This window comes from Leptonotus elevatus, chromosome 2, assembly GCF_054856555.1.
Source record: "Leptonotus elevatus isolate MCC_2025b chromosome 2, RoL_Lele_1.0, whole genome shotgun sequence".
In the NCBI taxonomy this organism is placed as follows: domain Eukaryota; kingdom Metazoa; phylum Chordata; class Actinopteri; order Syngnathiformes; family Syngnathidae; genus Leptonotus; species Leptonotus elevatus.
In genome coordinates, this window is record NC_141240.1 from 31,284,411 (window position 1) to 31,302,798 (window position 18,388).

The 18,388-nt window shown below is 43.9% G+C and overlaps 1 protein-coding gene across 8 annotated transcripts in view; it reads right to left on the bottom strand.

Moving 5' to 3' along the window:
- Positions 1-3,889: 3,889 nt before the first annotated feature.
- huwe1 (HECT, UBA and WWE domain containing E3 ubiquitin protein ligase 1) overlaps positions 3,890-18,388 on the bottom strand; it is a 46,811-nt gene continuing 32,312 nt past the window's right edge. For 5 of the 8 annotated variants that reach the window (XM_086067145.1, XM_086067140.1, XM_086067142.1 and 2 more), the window contains 33 exons: positions 18,181-18,320; positions 18,004-18,079; positions 17,811-17,909; positions 17,605-17,732; positions 17,377-17,536; positions 16,964-17,192; positions 16,672-16,847; positions 16,505-16,594; positions 16,048-16,208; positions 15,900-15,942; positions 14,441-14,833; positions 14,053-14,260; positions 13,853-13,977; positions 13,510-13,730; positions 13,010-13,401; positions 12,270-12,918; positions 10,979-11,687; positions 10,811-10,902; positions 10,531-10,687; positions 10,316-10,448; positions 9,923-10,137; positions 9,622-9,842; positions 8,921-9,020; positions 7,804-7,953; positions 7,232-7,477; positions 6,834-6,951; positions 6,611-6,751; positions 6,239-6,526; positions 6,047-6,152; positions 5,715-5,832; positions 5,084-5,265; positions 4,815-5,005; positions 3,890-4,716 (listed from right to left, as the gene is read on the bottom strand). In XM_086067145.1, coding sequence (XP_085923271.1) covers positions 4,614-4,716; positions 4,815-5,005; positions 5,084-5,265; positions 5,715-5,832; positions 6,047-6,152; positions 6,239-6,526; positions 6,611-6,751; positions 6,834-6,951; positions 7,232-7,477; positions 7,804-7,953; positions 8,921-9,020; positions 9,622-9,842; positions 9,923-10,137; positions 10,316-10,448; positions 10,531-10,687; positions 10,811-10,902; positions 10,979-11,687; positions 12,270-12,918; positions 13,010-13,401; positions 13,510-13,730; positions 13,853-13,977; positions 14,053-14,260; positions 14,441-14,833; positions 15,900-15,942; positions 16,048-16,208; positions 16,505-16,594; positions 16,672-16,847; positions 16,964-17,192; positions 17,377-17,536; positions 17,605-17,732; positions 17,811-17,909; positions 18,004-18,079; positions 18,181-18,320 — 6,560 coding nt within the window. In that variant the 3' untranslated portion in view covers positions 3,890-4,613. The remainder of the gene's footprint in view (positions 4,717-4,814; positions 5,006-5,083; positions 5,266-5,714; positions 5,833-6,046; positions 6,153-6,238; positions 6,527-6,610; positions 6,752-6,833; positions 6,952-7,231; positions 7,478-7,803; positions 7,954-8,920; positions 9,021-9,621; positions 9,843-9,922; positions 10,138-10,315; positions 10,449-10,530; positions 10,688-10,810; positions 10,903-10,978; positions 11,688-12,269; positions 12,919-13,009; positions 13,402-13,509; positions 13,731-13,852; positions 13,978-14,052; positions 14,261-14,440; positions 14,834-15,899; positions 15,943-16,047; positions 16,209-16,504; positions 16,595-16,671; positions 16,848-16,963; positions 17,193-17,376; positions 17,537-17,604; positions 17,733-17,810; positions 17,910-18,003; positions 18,080-18,180; positions 18,321-18,388) is intronic. The other 3 variants (XM_086067147.1, XM_086067146.1, XM_086067148.1) reach the window with 3 other exon arrangements.

Here is an 18,388-nt window from a genome sequence, read left to right on the forward strand (position 1 = left end):
GGTAGTGTTGAGCAACAGGTGGATTTGTTTCTGAAACGTCAGCTATAATTTACAATGCATGGTAAATTTGTTATCGTGCAAGTCAACCTTAAAAACAAAAAATGAAAATCTCAAACCTGATGCTTTAGAAAGTGAAGATTATTTTTGTTAAAAAAAAAAAAGTGTTAAAATAGCTACACACAAAACCATCTGATTAAAATTTGCTGTGGGCCGGTCTTATTAGTTTGTTTTTTATTTTTGAAAGAAAATATAAAATGCTAGTATTAAAAAAAAAACCATGACAAAAACTTGATGGATGCTGGAACGGATTAATGGCACTTCCATTCATTTCATTGAGGAAAGATGATTTTAGATGAAGGCTGTTGCCTTTGCTAAGCAGGCGTCTTAAAGCCGCAAGCGAACAGCAGATTGAAGATTGCAGCATGCAAGCAGCAGACAAAGAAAAAGCAAAGCACAAGAAATGCAAATGAAGGATGCTGTCTGTCCATCCGCTTGCATGCCGTTATGCTGCTGGAGTTGCATCGATCCATTTACAGTCATTACGAGGCCACAAGGTCATCCGAGCGTCTCCGGCCCAGCGTTAATCACTCACTAATTGAAGGGAAATGACTGATTGAGTTTCCCACCCAGTGTTGGCTGGCTTCACTCTGCAGCCAACATCCACTTAAGCGTGTTAACTGTCATGTAAATAGTTCAACTTGTGCACCTCCGGTTCGGAAAAATAAAAGCGATCACGTTGAATAGAAGGGAGAAAGAATGAATATTTACATTTCAAAGAAAAAAAAGGGGATTTTTTTTTTATATTTATTACTGCGCTCAAGTGTGTTCTTTAGGTATCCATATTCTGCACTTGACTATTGTTCTGATGACTTTTCAATTTTACTCCGACATTTGCAAGCATCTGTACTTCTTACTCCTAAACTTTTGTCAAAAAGCTAGACATTTTTCAAATGCCACATATGTGATGACACGACAGACAGATACAAGTTACCGATAGCACTAGTAAGTACATTACCACCCCAGAAAAACACCTAAGGATTTTATACCTCTGAATCTTTTTAATACGACGAACAATGCATTAAAAATAAGAAAAAGATTGTTCCCACCCCTAGTGTATAGTGTCAAACGCCAGCATCTGATCATCTGTATCTAATCTAGTGGATTGCCCCTTTTAAAATGCAATAATGAGACTGCTGTGGTTTGTGAGAGAGTCACAGATGTTGTGCACTGCAGTAGAAAATAATCCGGCACGTATAGATGTAACGAAGAATGTGACCTTTACAGGAAGCAGGCTGTCATTTCTGCTTTGACTCATCAGGTGAGGGGCCCAAAAAAACGGAGGCAATCTCATCCACGGGTGCTTCTCTAATCCACTCGTACAACAAATGCAGATGTCTACCTCCATTTCCTGTCAGGGCACAAGAAGCTTAAGTAGGTGACGAATGATGACAGCGTGGGGACCACTTGCAGGTCTTCGCTGGGGATGCCGTGCATTATAGTTAGAACATCTATCATGAATAAAACAGAGAGGGTTAAGAAAACACAAACAAGCAAGCCATCTTTCACTCAATTTTGAACAGCATTGGAGTGGATTAGAGATTTTTATTATTATTCAGCAGGCCTCACCTTTTTCCTTGGAGGAGAGTCAAGACACTCAAAATGAGTGGGTGATGAAGTCTGCAAAGTAAGGTTCAATTCAAGTGTTTCTTCAGTGGCGAACAGCTCTCAGACTAATTAGAGTAATGAATGGATTTCGTCCCTTTGCCCTCAACTTTTTTTTTTTTGCCAGCATGCTGAAAAAACCTTTTCCACTGTAGGAGCGCAGTAATATTGTGATTTAGTGTGTGCTCAGCCGCAGTAAAATATATAAGGCTATTTGGCTCACACACAAAGCAATTCATCATGACCTCCACCAGTGTTCATACCTGCCCCACAGAAGAAGAAAAAACCTGGAAATAAAGTTGCTAATAAGACATTGTTTGTACTACTGCGCTGAATTGTCATTATAGCAAGGACAAAGTGTGCAATATTTATTGATCGTCGATATGGAGTAAAAGCATTTCAACAAACTTAATTGGTGTTCACCAGTGGTAAAATGTGTTAATTGGACATGATTTAAAAATGCACACCTGACTATTAGCATCACAGTTGACAGTGTCAGAGCACAGAGCAAAGGAATTGTGTGTAGATCACCCAGGACACAAATTTCTGCTGCTTTAATATCCCAATGAACACTAAGGCCTCCGTCAACCGCGCCAAATGGCCAGACAGAAGTAACTCCTTTGTTAAAGACAGCTTAAAAGTGCATTGTCGCAATGCAGACGCAAATTGGAATGTTAAAACAACTATATTTTTACCCACACGTCTTAAGAACTTTATAATAGACAGGAAGCACCACTGTGGCACTATTTTCCTGTAGAGTGAAATAATGAGGGGTTCGAGCCCGAAACTTGGTTTCTCCCCGAGTGTGAAGTCAGGCGCGTGCACGGACGCTCTCTCGCTCCGCGGAAGTGCTGGGAAGGCAGAAGTGTTTGGGAGTGTTTCTACGTGGAAAAAATATAAGTGTGTGTGACAGCAGATATAAAGGTGTCAAAATTTTAATAAACCAAGACTGCAGTGCGACCCTGCGTCTCCCGGTGGCTCCTTTTGTTTGACAATCGGGCCGAAAGTTTGGCGACATGCAACGGGAGTTGTCCATGAAGGTGATTCTGACCGAGGGAAAAATCTCCCCTGCGTCTCGTCCCCCGATCACGGTCAGAATACCGAGCAGCAAAGGATAACATTGTCTAGTGTCACAAAAAGGGCAACACCGGAGTCACACAAGAGTCGCAGGAGGACGTGGACCAATATTGGAACCGCGTTTATATTGGAGTAGGTGGAAATACGTAAGTGGATGAAACGGAACCCACAGCTTGCTTGCTTCTTGATAAAAAAATGTAAGACCTCGTCACGAAAATGCGATAGACCTTAAGCAATGCACAATAAAATTACCACTAACTAACGTCTTGGCACTTTGGGCCGGTGCACATCGCTGGCTTCCATTCCACTTTTCGCCAGAGGGGTCGCAAATCTGCAAAAACTATCTTCCGACATGGACCTTAAGTTTTCCCAAAGGCAAATCAACACAAGTCAGATTGGAAGGGGGGAACAGATGAACTATTTGGCAAAGTGCTGCTTACTAAGTAAGAAGAGAGTTGAGTTCACTGCCATGGCTCACCAAAGCAAAATTTCAGACCAACGATTCCTTATATTTCTCAAAATTCTATATCTCAAATAAGGTAGTGGCACTGTATGGTCACTTGACAACATTCGGTCGTCATAAAGTCACACTGGTTTCCTTGCAGCGAGGAAGGGAAAAAAACCAATGACCAGCGGCCAGCCTACATCAGTGATCATGCCTCAGCTCCCATCCAAACTGACATTTTCTGCCACCATGTGACTCACTATAAGTGAAGGTTGGCATTTTTGGGTGGGGAAATTTCATTCCCCACAAGGAAGTGTGAGAGGCAGATGGAGACATGGAACTTCAATGAGGTTTGATGTCGGTAATTCTTAATTCACGGTTTCATTTTTTCTTCACTTTGGAAGTCAACAGACCATGCACATCTTCTCAGTGCCCAATTTCAAGCAAAGACTGTGTAGTATAGATTCACTTCAGTTCAGTTCAGTTCATGAGCAACACTGTGGGGAGAAAGGAACATGAACACGTCTCACGTACGTGCATGACTGACATGGACTAGACAATATGCTTAAGGCTCTGGCATTGTCATATCAAGTATATTAGCTGCAACTAACAACAAAATCTGCTGTGATGCATCTAAATGACAAGCATCTTTCAAGAGTTTTGGAATTTATCATAATCTTAAAACACTTAAAAAGACAATAGACGCAATTTTATGCATTTATTCATGTTATTCCAATCTGATTCAAAGGCTCAAGGCTGAGTCAGCAATTGAATAGTCAAAAATACTCTAGAATTTATGGTTAATTTTTTTTTAATCTCCTTCAGGTTTTCGCTTCAAGTGTACCATCCTTCCTTAAAAATGCCACAAAATGTTTTTGAAAAGTGCATTTTTGTGAATTTCTCAAGTTGTTCATACAGCCCCACCCAAAAAAATCTTCAAGGCTTTGTGAGGTCAAAAATTTGCAATAAGAAACCACCAACGTGTTTCCCCAAAGGTTTTATAACCATCCTGTTCACACATTCTTTTTTTTCTTTTTACACAGCCAGAGAAACAAAAAAGTTGAAACAATAAACTCCCAAACCTTTTGTACAGAGAAAAATCAAACTAGATGAAGAAAATGTCTCTTATATTAGTCCACGTTTTAGCCTTTGCATTTGCCCTTTCCATTTAAATGAGGGGCACACAAGCGCACACATGTGTGTGTGTGTTTATATCACGTGAGACACTGTGTGGTATTTTATGTTAATTAGACCATTTGACCGACTGATTTGATCTGTTCAGAATGGACTGCAGACCAGTAAATCTGCACCATTTAACATGTAATCCAGTAATATCGATGCAGGGTGTGTGTGTCTTCAAAAATGTAATTATGTAGTCAGAGCTAATTCAGGTGTGTGTGTGTGTGTGTGTGTTTTAGAGTCTCATTGATTAAGCCAGCCCGAATCCCTCAGAGCACTCCTGGATGGCCAACAGCAGCATGTGTCTCAACTTCTCATAACTCTCGTAGGCAGGGAGGTCCAGCTGGTTGAAACTGCGAGCAACAAACACAGCCATTTTCACATACTTATTTATAGAGGCCACACACACACACACACACACTCATTTGTCATATGCAACAGTTTTTCTTACCAAGTGTGAGCGGAGGGCAGGCGGTCAGTGGAGCGATCGTCGCGATGAATTTGGAACTTCTGGATGCCGTTCATGCCCTCCAGAGCAGCGAAACCCTGGAGGGGAACTTTGGACGTGCCAGTGACAAACTGTAAGAACTTGGCTCTGTCCGCTTGGTCAAAGGAACGTAAGGCCCTCCAGAACCACTGGATCTTTGTTACAACAGAAACAAGCGTGTTTACATGCAGGTTATGTCATAACGTCATCAAGATTACATTCATTTCAAGTACCTGGATCGAGCTGGACTGGTATTTGTGGTACTCCGTGTTGGCCTTGAGGTCATCAATATCAATCGTGGGCAGGCCAGAGATGAGCAGCTCCAGCTCCTGCTCGGTGAAGATGGAGATCAGCCTCTTGGGGATGATCTCATAGAAGCCCTCAAGAAAAGCCGCCAGCTGCTTGCGAATGGCACCTGCGCGACACGGTTAAAAAAAATGTTTGGAAAGCTAATAACAGCATGTTCTGTCACTTAAGACTACTCATGCGCTTTGACCACAAGGTGGGGGGAGACGTTGGGCTCCATAATATCGAATAAGCTAGTTAAAAAAAAGTGTTTGCAGCATTTATTCAAGATTTTCTTCATACAACCACAATAAAATGAAGCTTAAAGGCATTAACATCATATTAACAGTCCATTAAAAATGATTGACGACACCTCAGTCAAACCTGTCTGAGAACTCCTTGAATGACCTTCATTTTCAAAAATCTCATTTAAGACCAAGGCTCACCATGAATACAACTTGAAGGTAGGGTTTCATTCATTTTAGGGTTTTAAAATCAGAACTGGGCTTTTATATTTTATTAAATTTTTCAGTGATGTGTCATGTAAAAAAATATTAAATATTCAAAGCATTATCTTACCCGTCATCTTCATCTGGCAAACCAGATGCACATACTCTTTTTTGTTTTCTTCTGTGACCAAAATGTTTGCACCATTTGGCTTGAGGTCTCGCACTTCACATACACCAAACTCTTGGACCTACACACACAAAGAGCAGGAGGGTCTTTAATTCCACTTGCCTAACAGTATCTCAGATTTATTTTTACGAGTCAAACGGGAAGAGCATTTTCAAGCTGGCAGGGAGCAAACAACTCCTAGGCAGCACTCATGTTGTAGCGCCCGAGACCCGATCTTCCGCACAACAATCCATTTTCCACTTGAAATAATTGTAACAATTAGAGCTCACACCAACCTCTGTGCTGAATGTGAGTTCATAGCCCAACGTGGACACATCGTTCTCCAACAAGTACACCAAACCCTGGAAGAACGGGTAGTCCTCACTCTCCATGTCAGTGTATCTAGGAACAAAACCCCCCAAACAGAAACAAATAGAAACGTTAAAAAATGAAATAATTTCTTGATTTGATTTATTTATCACCATTACCTAACACTCTTTCCCAGGATGTGCTTGTAAAAGCTACGAGTGAAGTAGCACTCTAATAACCGGTTATCATAAACGGCTTTGGCCACCACCCGGCCCACAAACTTGAAGTAGCTCAGGTGGTTGGGGTTGCAGTGGGACGAGGGATTGATGGTGTAGGTAACCCGATCTCCAGGCGATGTACGGAACAAGGCGTACATGGGGTTGAACATCTCTCGTGAGATGATCATGTACCATTCCCTCAGAAGGCCACCGGCATCTTGGCCCTCTTCTCCTTCAAAGACAATGTACCTGCAAGAGAGGGGACAGGGGCAGAGTGTTCATATTCTCCTGAATGGAGCAGACTCAGGAAAATGTTTCATCTAAGAAGCGTACAGCCTGTTCTTCATGTCTTCTGGGCTCTTGCGATGGAGCTCTCTATAGGAGTCCTCAAACACGTGATCTCTTCTCACATGCACAGCCATGTCCTCTTTCCGAAGGCCTTCATCAAGGCGTTCCAGCTCCTGGCGGAAATACCTGCAAGATCAACAGGTCAGCGACTTTGAAAGCCAGTAGCTGGGCACAGGTTTTTAAAATTAAAGTAAAAAAACCAACTTACTTCCTCTTTACATCAAAGTCCAGGATACGTATATAATCAACCAAGACTGCAAAAGGTCCATCAGCTAAATGAGTGGTGGACTGACGCAGGATCTGATTGAGTACTGTGCGGTGAGTTTCTACAAAAAAAAGAATAATTAAAACTCAATAGACCGTAACACACAATGTGCAACGTCTCCTTCACAACTTAGTGACATTTTATTCAATTAACACTTCAAACTTTTAAGGGTACAAAGATGGTCCGACTCCAACCTCATTGTTTAAATTACCCTTTAAGAGGATCATCAGCACATAAAATAAAAACATTTTTGAATTCAGAAAAACATCACCAGGAAAGTAGTGGACCTCTGTTGTCTACTGTACCAGTATTTGCTTCGCTTAACGTCAATGATAACTCACCGGCAAATCGGAGGAACTTCTGGGTGTCCGGTGGCAAGTTTGAAGAGATGTGCATGGAGGATGGTTCCCGGGAGAAGAATGGATCTAGGGATGACGGTGTTGCTGGTGTAAGCGGCGCTGGGGACAGTGGTGGGGGTTCATCCTTGATGTGAGAGAGCTGGCTCTCTCGAGTGTCCCGAACAGGCGGTTTGCTCTCTCGCTCGGTGGCGTGTACAAGGAAGAATGCCTCCACAGCAGGTTGGAGAACTGAGGGGTATGGAGATATCGCAATGGAAATCAAATAGAACATACTATATTACAGGCTTTTTTGGTCACTGGTCAAATTTGTTACTCTAAGGTGCTGTTCTTTAACTTGAAAAATAAAATCCTTAAAAATTATTTTCGAGTCACTAAATATAAAATGGTCCCAAGTACGAATACCTTAAAATAAGGCCAGGTATCGGCCCAATGTGATACCTGGTATCGGTACTTGCCCAGCGGGTCACATTATTGGAAAATGATGTTTTGCGTAGTTTGCAAAGTATTTTTAAAGTAACCACATTATTTTACTGTTCAATAAAGATTCCACCTACCCAATACTGCATGCTGGTCATGGGACTCTTCCAGCTCTTTCAAGCATTCTCCGAGCATGTCCCACAGCTCATCCAACAGGAGCTGTTCGCTGAGAAGAGGGAGGTCTGGGAGTTTCTCTTCACTCTCAGCCTGGCCATTTCCTTCTTCATCTGTGGAGACACATTTCCAAACAATTTTGCCATTGCATTCACTGCATGCTATTAGCTAGGCAGATACAACTTCAATAATATTGACTTTGATATTTTAGGGCAATATATTCTGTAGGTTAAAACTGTAAATTTTATCATTGTTGATCTATGTGTAACAGATTGATTTTGACCACTCCCTTGAGCTGTCACTTTATTACAGTGGAGGTGTTTGTGAGTCCCAATGATCCGAGTAGTTACGTCGTCTGGGGCTTTATGGCCCTGGCAGGGTCACCCATGGCAAACAGGTCCTAGGTGATGGACCAGACAAAGCACGGCTCAGGTCGCTTTCGTTTACAGTGAGGGTTGGATCTTGGCAAGACTGCCCTTTGTCAGAGATTCTGTTCATAACCTTTATAGACAGAATTTTTAGGCGTAGTCTAGGCAGAGAGGGGGTCCCGTTTGGTGGCCTCGGTATTTACAACTCTGCTTTTTTGCAGATGATGTAGTTCTGTTGGCTTGATCAAGCCATGATCTCCAACTCTCACCGGAGCAGTTTGCAGCCGAGAGTGAAGGGGTTGGCATGAAAACCAGCATCTCCAAAACTGAGATTGTGGTCCTCAGTCGAAGAGAGCGGAGTGCCCTCTCCATGTCGGGGAAGTGAAGAAAGAAATGGAATGGGAGATTGACAGGAGATTCAGTGATATGGAATTTGTATTGGTCCACTGTGGGTAAGAAGCAGCTGAGCCGAAAGGTGAAGCTCTCAATTTAGTGGTTGCATTACATTCCTACCCTCAGCTATGGTCATGAGCTGTGGGTTGTGACCCTCTGCATGGTGTCTGGGCTCCTCCTTAGAAATAGAACCGAGGTTCTTACCGTATCTTCAATACAAGCGCATGCGAAATGTGTTGACACCACAGAGCTTCAACAACAATTTATAAACTGAGAACTCACTTTTCACATTTTCATTTTCAAGGTGTGGCCAACTCACCCAGAGTTGCAGAGTCCAGCTCCATAGATGGCTGGTCAACATCCATTGGCGACTCATCTCGCTGAGCCGCCTGCGCCTCTGACACTGACTGCATTTCAGACTGTAGCGACCCAACCAGGATGACGAAAAAAGACAGGATGGGAAAAACGGATAAGAATTAGCATCACATTTTTGCTTTTTATCTCGACATATCTTGCCATGCAATCATGACATTCCCGATTCAATCACAAAGATAATGGGGCTTGAAGAGCAGGTATGGGTAAAGCATAAAGCAACTTCAGCCAGCCAGCCACCACCGCTGCTACGACTACTAATACTGATGATCATCATCATCATCATCATCATCAGGGGGTTGAAGAGTTTGGCGCAGGCACATTCAGTTTTCACAATCATGCTCAGACAGCACATATGGTGTATTACTGACATCAATTTCTGAGCAGATTTCAAACAAGATGACATTTTGATGTTAATAGTTAAAATAGAACATATTTGTTTTCGATCGTGGAAGGCAGGTGTTTGCAAAATACAAGTACAATAAATAAATAGCATGGATAAGCCAACTTTGCTCAAGCCATGTCAGTAGCTCACAGCAATTGCATCAAACCTATGACGGCAATAAATGTTTTAATATACACTGTTGAAATGCGTCCCCAGTGAGTGAGTGTGCAGATGTGTCTGCTGTCAACGCGGCCCATGCTAACCGTGGCAGCAGCAGCTGTGCCAGCAGGGGGAGCAGCACCAGCAGGGGCATGAGACGCTGCGACTGACGATCCGGCGGTGACGGCGGCAGTGGGCGGTGGCGCCTGTGTGAGCCGGCGTGCCCGCTGACCCTCCCTCACCATCTGGATGATAGCGTCAGCCTCTGCTTCGAGTTGGCGGACAGCAGCCTGAATGCTGCTTGCTGGGCCAAGACTGGACGAGCCTGGCCATTGAGCAAGAAGGCGGGTTTATCACTCCATACCTCATCTGAACATTGCTTTCTATGGTGTACAATTTGCTCACCTATTCGCCCAGTTTGTTTAGCCTTCTTGTTGGCACGCCGCGTGTCCTCACGTAGCTGAATAATGACCTGCAATACTCGTAGGAAAAATTTCTGTGTCGAGGTCTTGGAAGTTAGTGAGCTCATACAGGGGAGTTGCAGTTCTCGTCCGCCAAGCGTGCGCTTCTGTGCAGCCACAATCACGACACTTTCTGCTCCATCAAACCTGTGCCCCGAACAACAAATACATTTAAGGTAAAGGAAACTGTAGGTACAACCAATGAGTCTTGGTTACATTATAAAACGTGAAGTGATTTACCGGTAAGTGGTTTTTACATTGATCAATCAGCAATATTTCCTTCTACCTGTACTGGGAAAGTAATTATCATTGAGTGTCAAAGTTGTCACTGGCTCACCTGCTAGTCATTTTGCCCTTCAGTCTGGCAGAGATGGAGGAATCATCAGGAGGTGCATCGGGGGAATGAGAATCTGCATGTGCTCGTCTCTGCTGCTCTAAATTGTACTCTCGAAGTTCAGCCAGAAGCGTACCTGAGTGGGAAACAACTTGAAATGTTTACGGAAAGCTTACATAGCATTGCTAAAAAAGAATGTGTATCAGCATAGCACTGACCAATCTGTTTGCAAAGGGTATAACCAAGGTGTCTTGCTCCACTGAGCAGCAGTCTGAGCACAGTGTCTCTGGTGGAACCATCCCCTCTGGATAACTGAAGTAAAATATTAGCTGCATCTTCCAGACCCTCCTCTGAGCACGAATGAGAAGTCAAGACCTTAAAGAAAGTGCAGAGTGTAAAACCTCAAAAAAGAGAGAAACCACAACTACGGGCAAACTGGTCCTCAAGGCAACTTTCAAAGTCTAATTTTAACAAAACCCTAACAGCATTCTCTCATACCTCCACTGAAAGCTGAAGTTGTTTCTCCGTAAGTCCAGCCGATACACTCTTGTTGTCACTCTCTGTGTTAATTGAAGCGCTCTTCGTTTTTGCTGTTTTGATAGAAACATACATAATTTATAACCACCATTCTGAAAAGATTTTAAATTATTTTACTGTTCTTTCTACCTGTGAAGACTGTTCCAGTGGATGTTGGTAATGGTGTGGAAGTTGCGAACATTAACAGATTTGTCCCTGAGGAGGTGCTCTGGGCCCCAGATCCACCAGAGGCCACTGTGCCCACTACAGTGGGCTGTATGCTTGATGCCGCTGTGCCCTGTGTAGTGGAAAGGGCTGTGGATCCTGAGCTGATTACCGGGCTAGGGTTGGCTGACTGTGGAGTAGCGTGGCCAGCAGGGACCTCTGTGGCCTTGTTATCAGGCAGGGCAATGGATATGAGGGAGAGCAACCGCAGCAGCTTTTCAGTGAGCAAGGAGCTTCGCCTGATTACAGGATGGGACAGCATGTTCATCAACTGACCAAGAGGGGATGTTTCCAGGCTTAACTGGAGTCCCTCAGCCTCTGCATTGCCCCCTAAAGGCACAGTCTTCATTGAGGCTTTTCCTTTCCGACTGACATTCATGTTGTCCAGCTTTACAAGCAGGTCCCAAAAATCTGTGGAAATTCCCAGAGATTGTGGAGTGATAGTTGAGGAGCCAAAAGCATTCTGTGCACTGGAAGTATTGGAGTTTGGGTTGTTTTGAGCCTGTGAGCTTGACCTTGATCCTCCACCCATACCACCCACACCTGTGGAGTTTGAACAAAGGCGGGCCTCGAGGTCAGAGGTCGACACAGACAGATCCTTACAACGCTGCTGGGTGAAGTGGCTGGGGAACACCTGTAGGGACAAGACAGAAAAGTAATTCTGTAGGTATGCCTCAAGGGACACATTTGGTTTTGTTTAAACAAAACAAAAACAAAAACATGTAAATATGCCAGATTATAGCAATCAGCTAGTTTCTATCTCAAGGTCCTTGATAGGTTGATGTAACATTTTAAATGCAAACACAATTTTAAAAAATGGGGGGGGGGGGGGGGGGTGAATGCCCTAAGTACGATACACTACAATGTAGATGAATGATCTGTCATGATCATGTCAAGCGACATGTACACAGATCATTCATTGGTGGTAGACAACCAACAGAGCCAGTGTGCACAAAAAAAAGTGTACTCTGTGATTGAAAAAATATTGCCATGGTTATATGGAATTGTCGGGAAGCAAGCCGCAACCACAAAATTTAACTGCACAATTTTTACAAATGTACTGAAATATGTTGTCCATTGTCCTATTAAAAACACTATACAAATCTACTAATAATATAGTGTAAGAAAAATTGCACATCACCCAATTGCACACTTTTGTGCTATATCAAGTTTACAAAGATCATAATGCAGATCTACATAAGAATACATGACTCACCTTCGCTAGTTGGATGAGTGTGTCTAACACATGTCGACAGACTACAGGTGCAGCTTGCGGATGGATGTGTACTGTGGAGCCTCCACCTCCCGCACATGCGACCCCTGCAGCAGCTCCTGACACACCTCCTCCCAGAAGTCCAGATGCTGCAGAACCAGCAGCTGAGTGCCGATCAGCATGTTTCCGACCAGATACCCGTTGGATCTGGAAGATGTTAGTCCGGCAGCCCAAGGCTGCGTCCATTGACACAGACAGCCAAGAAAGCTGGCTCGAACTACGAGACTCCACTCTGTTTAGAAGCTCAAGGGAGGAGGAGGAAGAAGATGAAGAACAGAGGGAGGCGGCAGCGGAACCTTTCCCCCCACAGCCTCCCTGGGAGCTCCTTTTTCCACGAGAATCTTCAATGCGCGAGGTCTCTACACAAACCTCACTCTCACTACTGCGTTGGAGGATGGACAATAGGCTGCGAATGACCCACCCACGTGTTTGAGAGTGGTAGCAAAGATTCCTGAGCACACGGTGTAGACGGCTGGTGTTGAGCTTCGGCTCATCAACAAATAGCAACACCAGCAGACAGGACAAGGCCTCGTGATCCAGCAACAAACGACCGCGCAGACGCAACAAAGAATCCACACTGGAGCTGGATGGTCTGAGGAAATAACATTAAGAATAGTAAAGCATCTAAAACACATTTGCTCCTATAAAAAAAAATAATAATAATAATTTTGTTCTGTTTTTACCTGTGGTTAGAGCTACCCCCCATCTGAAATGTGCCTCCTCTCTGTACAGCCAGTCGGGTGTACTGGACGCCACGATTGCTCCCTAAACGACTGGTAAAGGCTGGCGAGCGCAGGATGGCAGAGAGAGCTGATGTTGAGCTATGACCAAAGAGCCTCTCGTGCATCAGTTGCCTTTGCCGTGCCTCTTGCTCTCGGCGCAAAGCAGCCGCTTCAGCGGCGATGTCGGGGGGCATGACGGCCAACACACTGTCCTCCATGTCTTCCAGGACACTACGTCGCAACTCCGAGGGCAGCGTCTGGATAAAGGTAACTGGGTCCAGAGGAGTATCTCCCTGTGTGGGCTGTTGGGAAACCTCCCTACGCTGCTGTTCGGCACGTTGCTGGGCAAGCACCTGAAATAATCAATGGCAAACTTAGTTAAACTCATTGTTGTATGAAGTCACATTGTGCATCATTTCTTATCCTTTTAAGTTTAATCATCCAATCCAGTGACTTCTCACCTCCTCCTGTATGGCAGGTGGCAATGCAGCCAGGAACTCTGGGCTGACCTCCGTAACCCCTGGTCCTGTTAGTACAGGCGCAGTAGAAGACGGCAGGCTGGTAGCAGCAGCTGAGCGAGATGGGGGTCTTATTCCCAACTGATTTTGAAGCACTTCTCTACGAATGTCCTCAGGGAGAGCTGCCAAGAAAGATGGATCCACGCCCTCAGGAAGACTGATTCCTGCAAACATACCAAAATACCACTACAACTTGAGAAATCGTAAGTACGATGTCATGTCTTGTGGGATCATTAAAGTTTGTGGGTGCGTTGGAGAACAAAACATAAAATACAACCACCTATACCTGCAAGTGGGTCTTCATCATCATTGCTTGTGGATGGGAGAGGCTCTTCTTGGATAGCCTGGGATTGGCTATCAGCACTGTTACTCCTGATGATTGCTTCACCAGCAGATGAAACTGAAGTGGAGCTAATGAAACAGACAATTTCCTCAGATTTTTTTTCAACATACTGATGGCACATTCATAAACAAAAAGAAACTCACCCAGTCTCTGCATCGGTCTGCCTGTCAGTCAAACCACTCTCCACACTGCCAGACAGATCCTGAGATTCAAGGGCAGTCTGGGTAGGGTTGGTAACAGCTTCATCTTGCGTGGCAGAGGCAGGGCTGCTGGTGTCCATTGGTGACCCCTCCAGTCTTGACACACCAACTACTGTAGGTTCTGAGGTCTCTGCCATATCCGGGCTTGAGGCTAAGGGGAGAAAATTGTTTCCAAGGAATAAGAGATTAGGACTTAAGTATTCAATTTATTGTGGAACTGGTTTTAAGGTTTCCTGATTTTTTTTAATTGTTTTTCTGAAAAGCACTGTTCAATTTAAATTGTGAGTGTTGCCTTACTCATGGAAAATCTGTATTAAGAGAGTTAGTCTACCTTCCCTGCCTTCATCCAATGCTCCTCCTCCACCACCATCACCACCACCACCACTTTCTCCTCCACTGCCTCTCTCACCGATTGCCGGTGCTGGCGACATTTCCATCTGAGACGCTTCTGCTTCACTGTTAGCCCTGTCAGCTGCAGACAGGGGTGGAAGGCGTGCACCTGCCAGAGCCGCCAATGAGCTGGCATGTGACTCAGCCAAAAGCAGGCCGGCCATCGGCTGGTGGACCTGTTGATTAATTACAGTTTCCAAGGAAACTAGGGCCTGTTCATGTGGAGCTGGTGTCGTGGGAGTAACCTCTCCAGAAGGAGGAGCAGTGAGGAAACCTTCCGATACCCTGGGTGTGTCCAGACAAGATACTGCACCTCCTTGAGACTGCTCACCCTCTAAAACAGACAAAAATATGGGGAAAATGTAAATCGTTGGTTGAAGTATTAACATGAGAAATTACCTTTTTTTTCAGTGTTTAAATATAAATTTTTAATAAACCGTTGTAAACTGCAGTGTGTAACCCCCAACTAAACAGTCCAGCAATGAGAAAAAGATTAAAGACGTGAATACAGACAACACACACAATATGACCACCATAATAGAATACTAACATTCTGGACAATGAGAAGATTAGCACAAAACTATAGCCTGGTTTACATGGAGCCATGTATTCCGATTATAATAACGGCCAAACGGAATGTAAATGCTCCAAATAAACACCTCAATTAAAATGAAAATAACAATATGTGAAATGCATTGCGTTACAATTTATTTATTAGTTTCACATATCATGGGTACAGTGTTTTTCTTTAGCATATTTATTGTAGTGGTGTATAATTTAACGATATCGCACACAGCTGTTTGTAGCGTCTCTTAATTACGAGTAGCTGTAATTGAGGTAGCCAAAATATTAATATACAAGCTCTCATGATGAGTCAACATCAACGCAATGACCGTGGAAAGAGTTATGAACCCTCCATGGGAGGACAGTAGCCACATTTTGTTCGTAGATGGTCCAAATAGTTTGAAATTTAATTTTAGAAGAGATTCAATCCAACACATATAAACACAATCATTCTATCAACATGTTGTCAAATAATTCTACTGAGGAAGGCAGTAAGTTGTATAGTTATCTCCTGAACGGGGTGTACAATCCTGTTCCCCAACAACAACACAACTTACTACCTCACCACAGCACAACCAGCTTCAAAACGACGCAATTCATGTATTCAAATAGCAGATCTTTCTCTGTAGATGATATGGCCCAGATGCTGTGGCGTTGCCCTAAGAAAGACAGTAGACTGTATAGTTATCTCCCAGATCTGGTGTGATCCTAAAACTATACAAACTACTACCTCATCCCAGAGCACGCACTGTTGACTCCTGATGCCTTGTGATTTCTTTGAGATGTAAGCATTTAAAACTGAGAACAATAGCGAAACCCTTTCAACAAGTCAGTACCTGCAGTGTTTTCTGCACCATTAATTGTCCCCAATCCAGAACCCTGCAGACAAAAAGTAGACAACAAAAACAAAATGTAAATGTTTGTCATTACAAGTTAATCAAGTAATCTCTTAGTGCGTATGATAAAGTAAAAGTGAAGACCTACCTGCAGGTTCTGTTCCCTGGCCTGCTCTGCTCCAGAAGCCCTCCGCTCGTTTTGTTTGGACTCTTCCTCCTCAGCCAGCTGCCGCCTCCGCTTCTCCCTACGCTCTTCCAACTCCTCATCTCGCAGACTTTCCAGATGCTGCAGGATTGGCACCTTCACAACTGAAAACCACAACAATACATGTCACGACATCATCTTGGTTGTTGCCATTACTTGTTCTTGTACAGTGGCATATATGTAAAAGTGTGAATGCCAACTCGCACACATCACGTTTTGACTGACGAAAGAGTACAAAGCAGCGTGACTGAATGTTGATGGTATATGTAAACAAACACGCATGAAAACAACCAGTTATTAAGTCTGAAAAAACTGTCCATGTTTGCTCAGTGAGCGGTAATTAAACATTTTGACAAGTCTACATGTAAGCATCACAACATTGTTAAGTGTTAATATCTACCTGCGACACAGTCGTGCATACTTTCAGCATCCAGCACTTTACACTCATCTGTCCATCTAGTTAACGCAGTAGGAATGCTTGAGAGAGTTCCTAGAGAAACATGTATAGAATTACAGTGAATCCTAAACTAAGAGACCATACAACAACAAACGTTTGGGTAATCTCACCTGCTTGCCCCCCCGTGCTGCTCTGCTCGTGGAAAAAGTCGTCAAATTCGTCATCAGAACGAGCAATGATGTGGACATCCTCATTTCCGACTAAAAGACGAGCTCGACCACGAGATTGCAGAGGCAGAGAGCTGGACAATTGTAAAATGTCTGCTGCAGCACTGGGTCCCAACAATCTATATGAGGTGAAGTAGTGGAAATGTTTACAATCTGAGTAGCCAAAGTAGAACGCCACAGCTCTGGCAGAGGTGCTTTGTGAAAACACAAATATCAACAGACAACTAGACCTTACCTCTGCAGGATGAGTGGAGGGTTGGGCTGGCGGTTTCCAGGATAGTGGACATGGATGGTATGCCCACTGTTGGCAGTGAGCTGCCTAAGTGTACGCTGGCTTCGACCCATGCCTTGTGCCAGACGGCTGCTTGTGCCTGCTACACCTAGGGTGAGGGAACCGTGGTCAGCATGGCGCACCATCAGTGGGTGGGAGCTAGGGATGTTGCCTGGGGAGGGGGGGATGTCAGCTGATGGAAGAACAGAAAACGTAGACATTAGGAAACGGCTCTGCAATATACTTAAAACATTTGTAATGATTTCAGTTTCTCATGTCTATGTTAGCAACTATTTATGACTGATACGAACAAGCAGCATGGATGCCTGACTATATTACAAGTGCCAATAGAAGTGCAAACAGATCTGTCTGCCTACCATTGTTGGAGAACATGTTGTCAAACTCTATGATGAGGTCATCATCCCTGTCAAATCTTTCGAAGCGGATATGAGGGGCAGCATTGATGTCAGGGAAATCCTCATCCAACTCCATCTCTGAACCTTCGTCATCGTCATCCTCATCTCCTTCCTCATCATCCTTGACAGCAAGTGGCAGTCATGAGTTTTTATGAACAACACTACTTGAGCCAATTTTATAGATCATACCGGGTCCTCCTCCTCGTCCTCTTCTTCTTCCTCCTCTTCATCCTGGCTGTCGTCGTCATCATTGCTGCCACTGGAGTCTTCCTCTTGTGTGTGCTCCTCATCCTCTGGTTCCAGGATATTCATAGAGTCTAATCAGAGGAGAATTGTAAACAAATCACATCTTACAGTTACCAAAATATGAAAACCTCACACTCCCCCACACTCGCCTTCTCGGTTAGCCTGAAGAGTGGAAGCCTGGCTAATATTGGAGGGAGCCTCTTCCATCAACACATCCTCTTGGGATTCATCCTCGGCACTTCGCCCGACTGAAGAGAAAATAAAAATGTCAGGAATCTTCCTTTTTTTTTTGTATCATTTTTTCCTACAGAAATAAATGCTGACCTCAACTTTAAGGCTTACCTATGATTGTACTATTGACAGCACCGCCGTCTCTTTCAAGTAGCTCATCAATCAGATCCACCAACTCATTCTCCACCTTCATGCACATTTGAATAGCATGTTATGTGCAGCAACTGTTGTCTACATGATTTAAGTGAAAAACCATATAAATAGCCCATATAAAACAATGATAATAACCTGCATAGCCTGCGTGCTAAGAACCTCTGGTTGACCAGCAATGACCACTGTGTCTCCCTCTGCTTCTCCATCCATCAAGTCACTGTCTGCTCCCTGCACCCTGTGGTTGCCCTCCACTGGTTCTGCTTCACCAGACTCTCCTGTAATAGATGCCAAAAATCAGTACATTATTTTGTTTACAAACACTGGAAATGGCAATATTTCACTA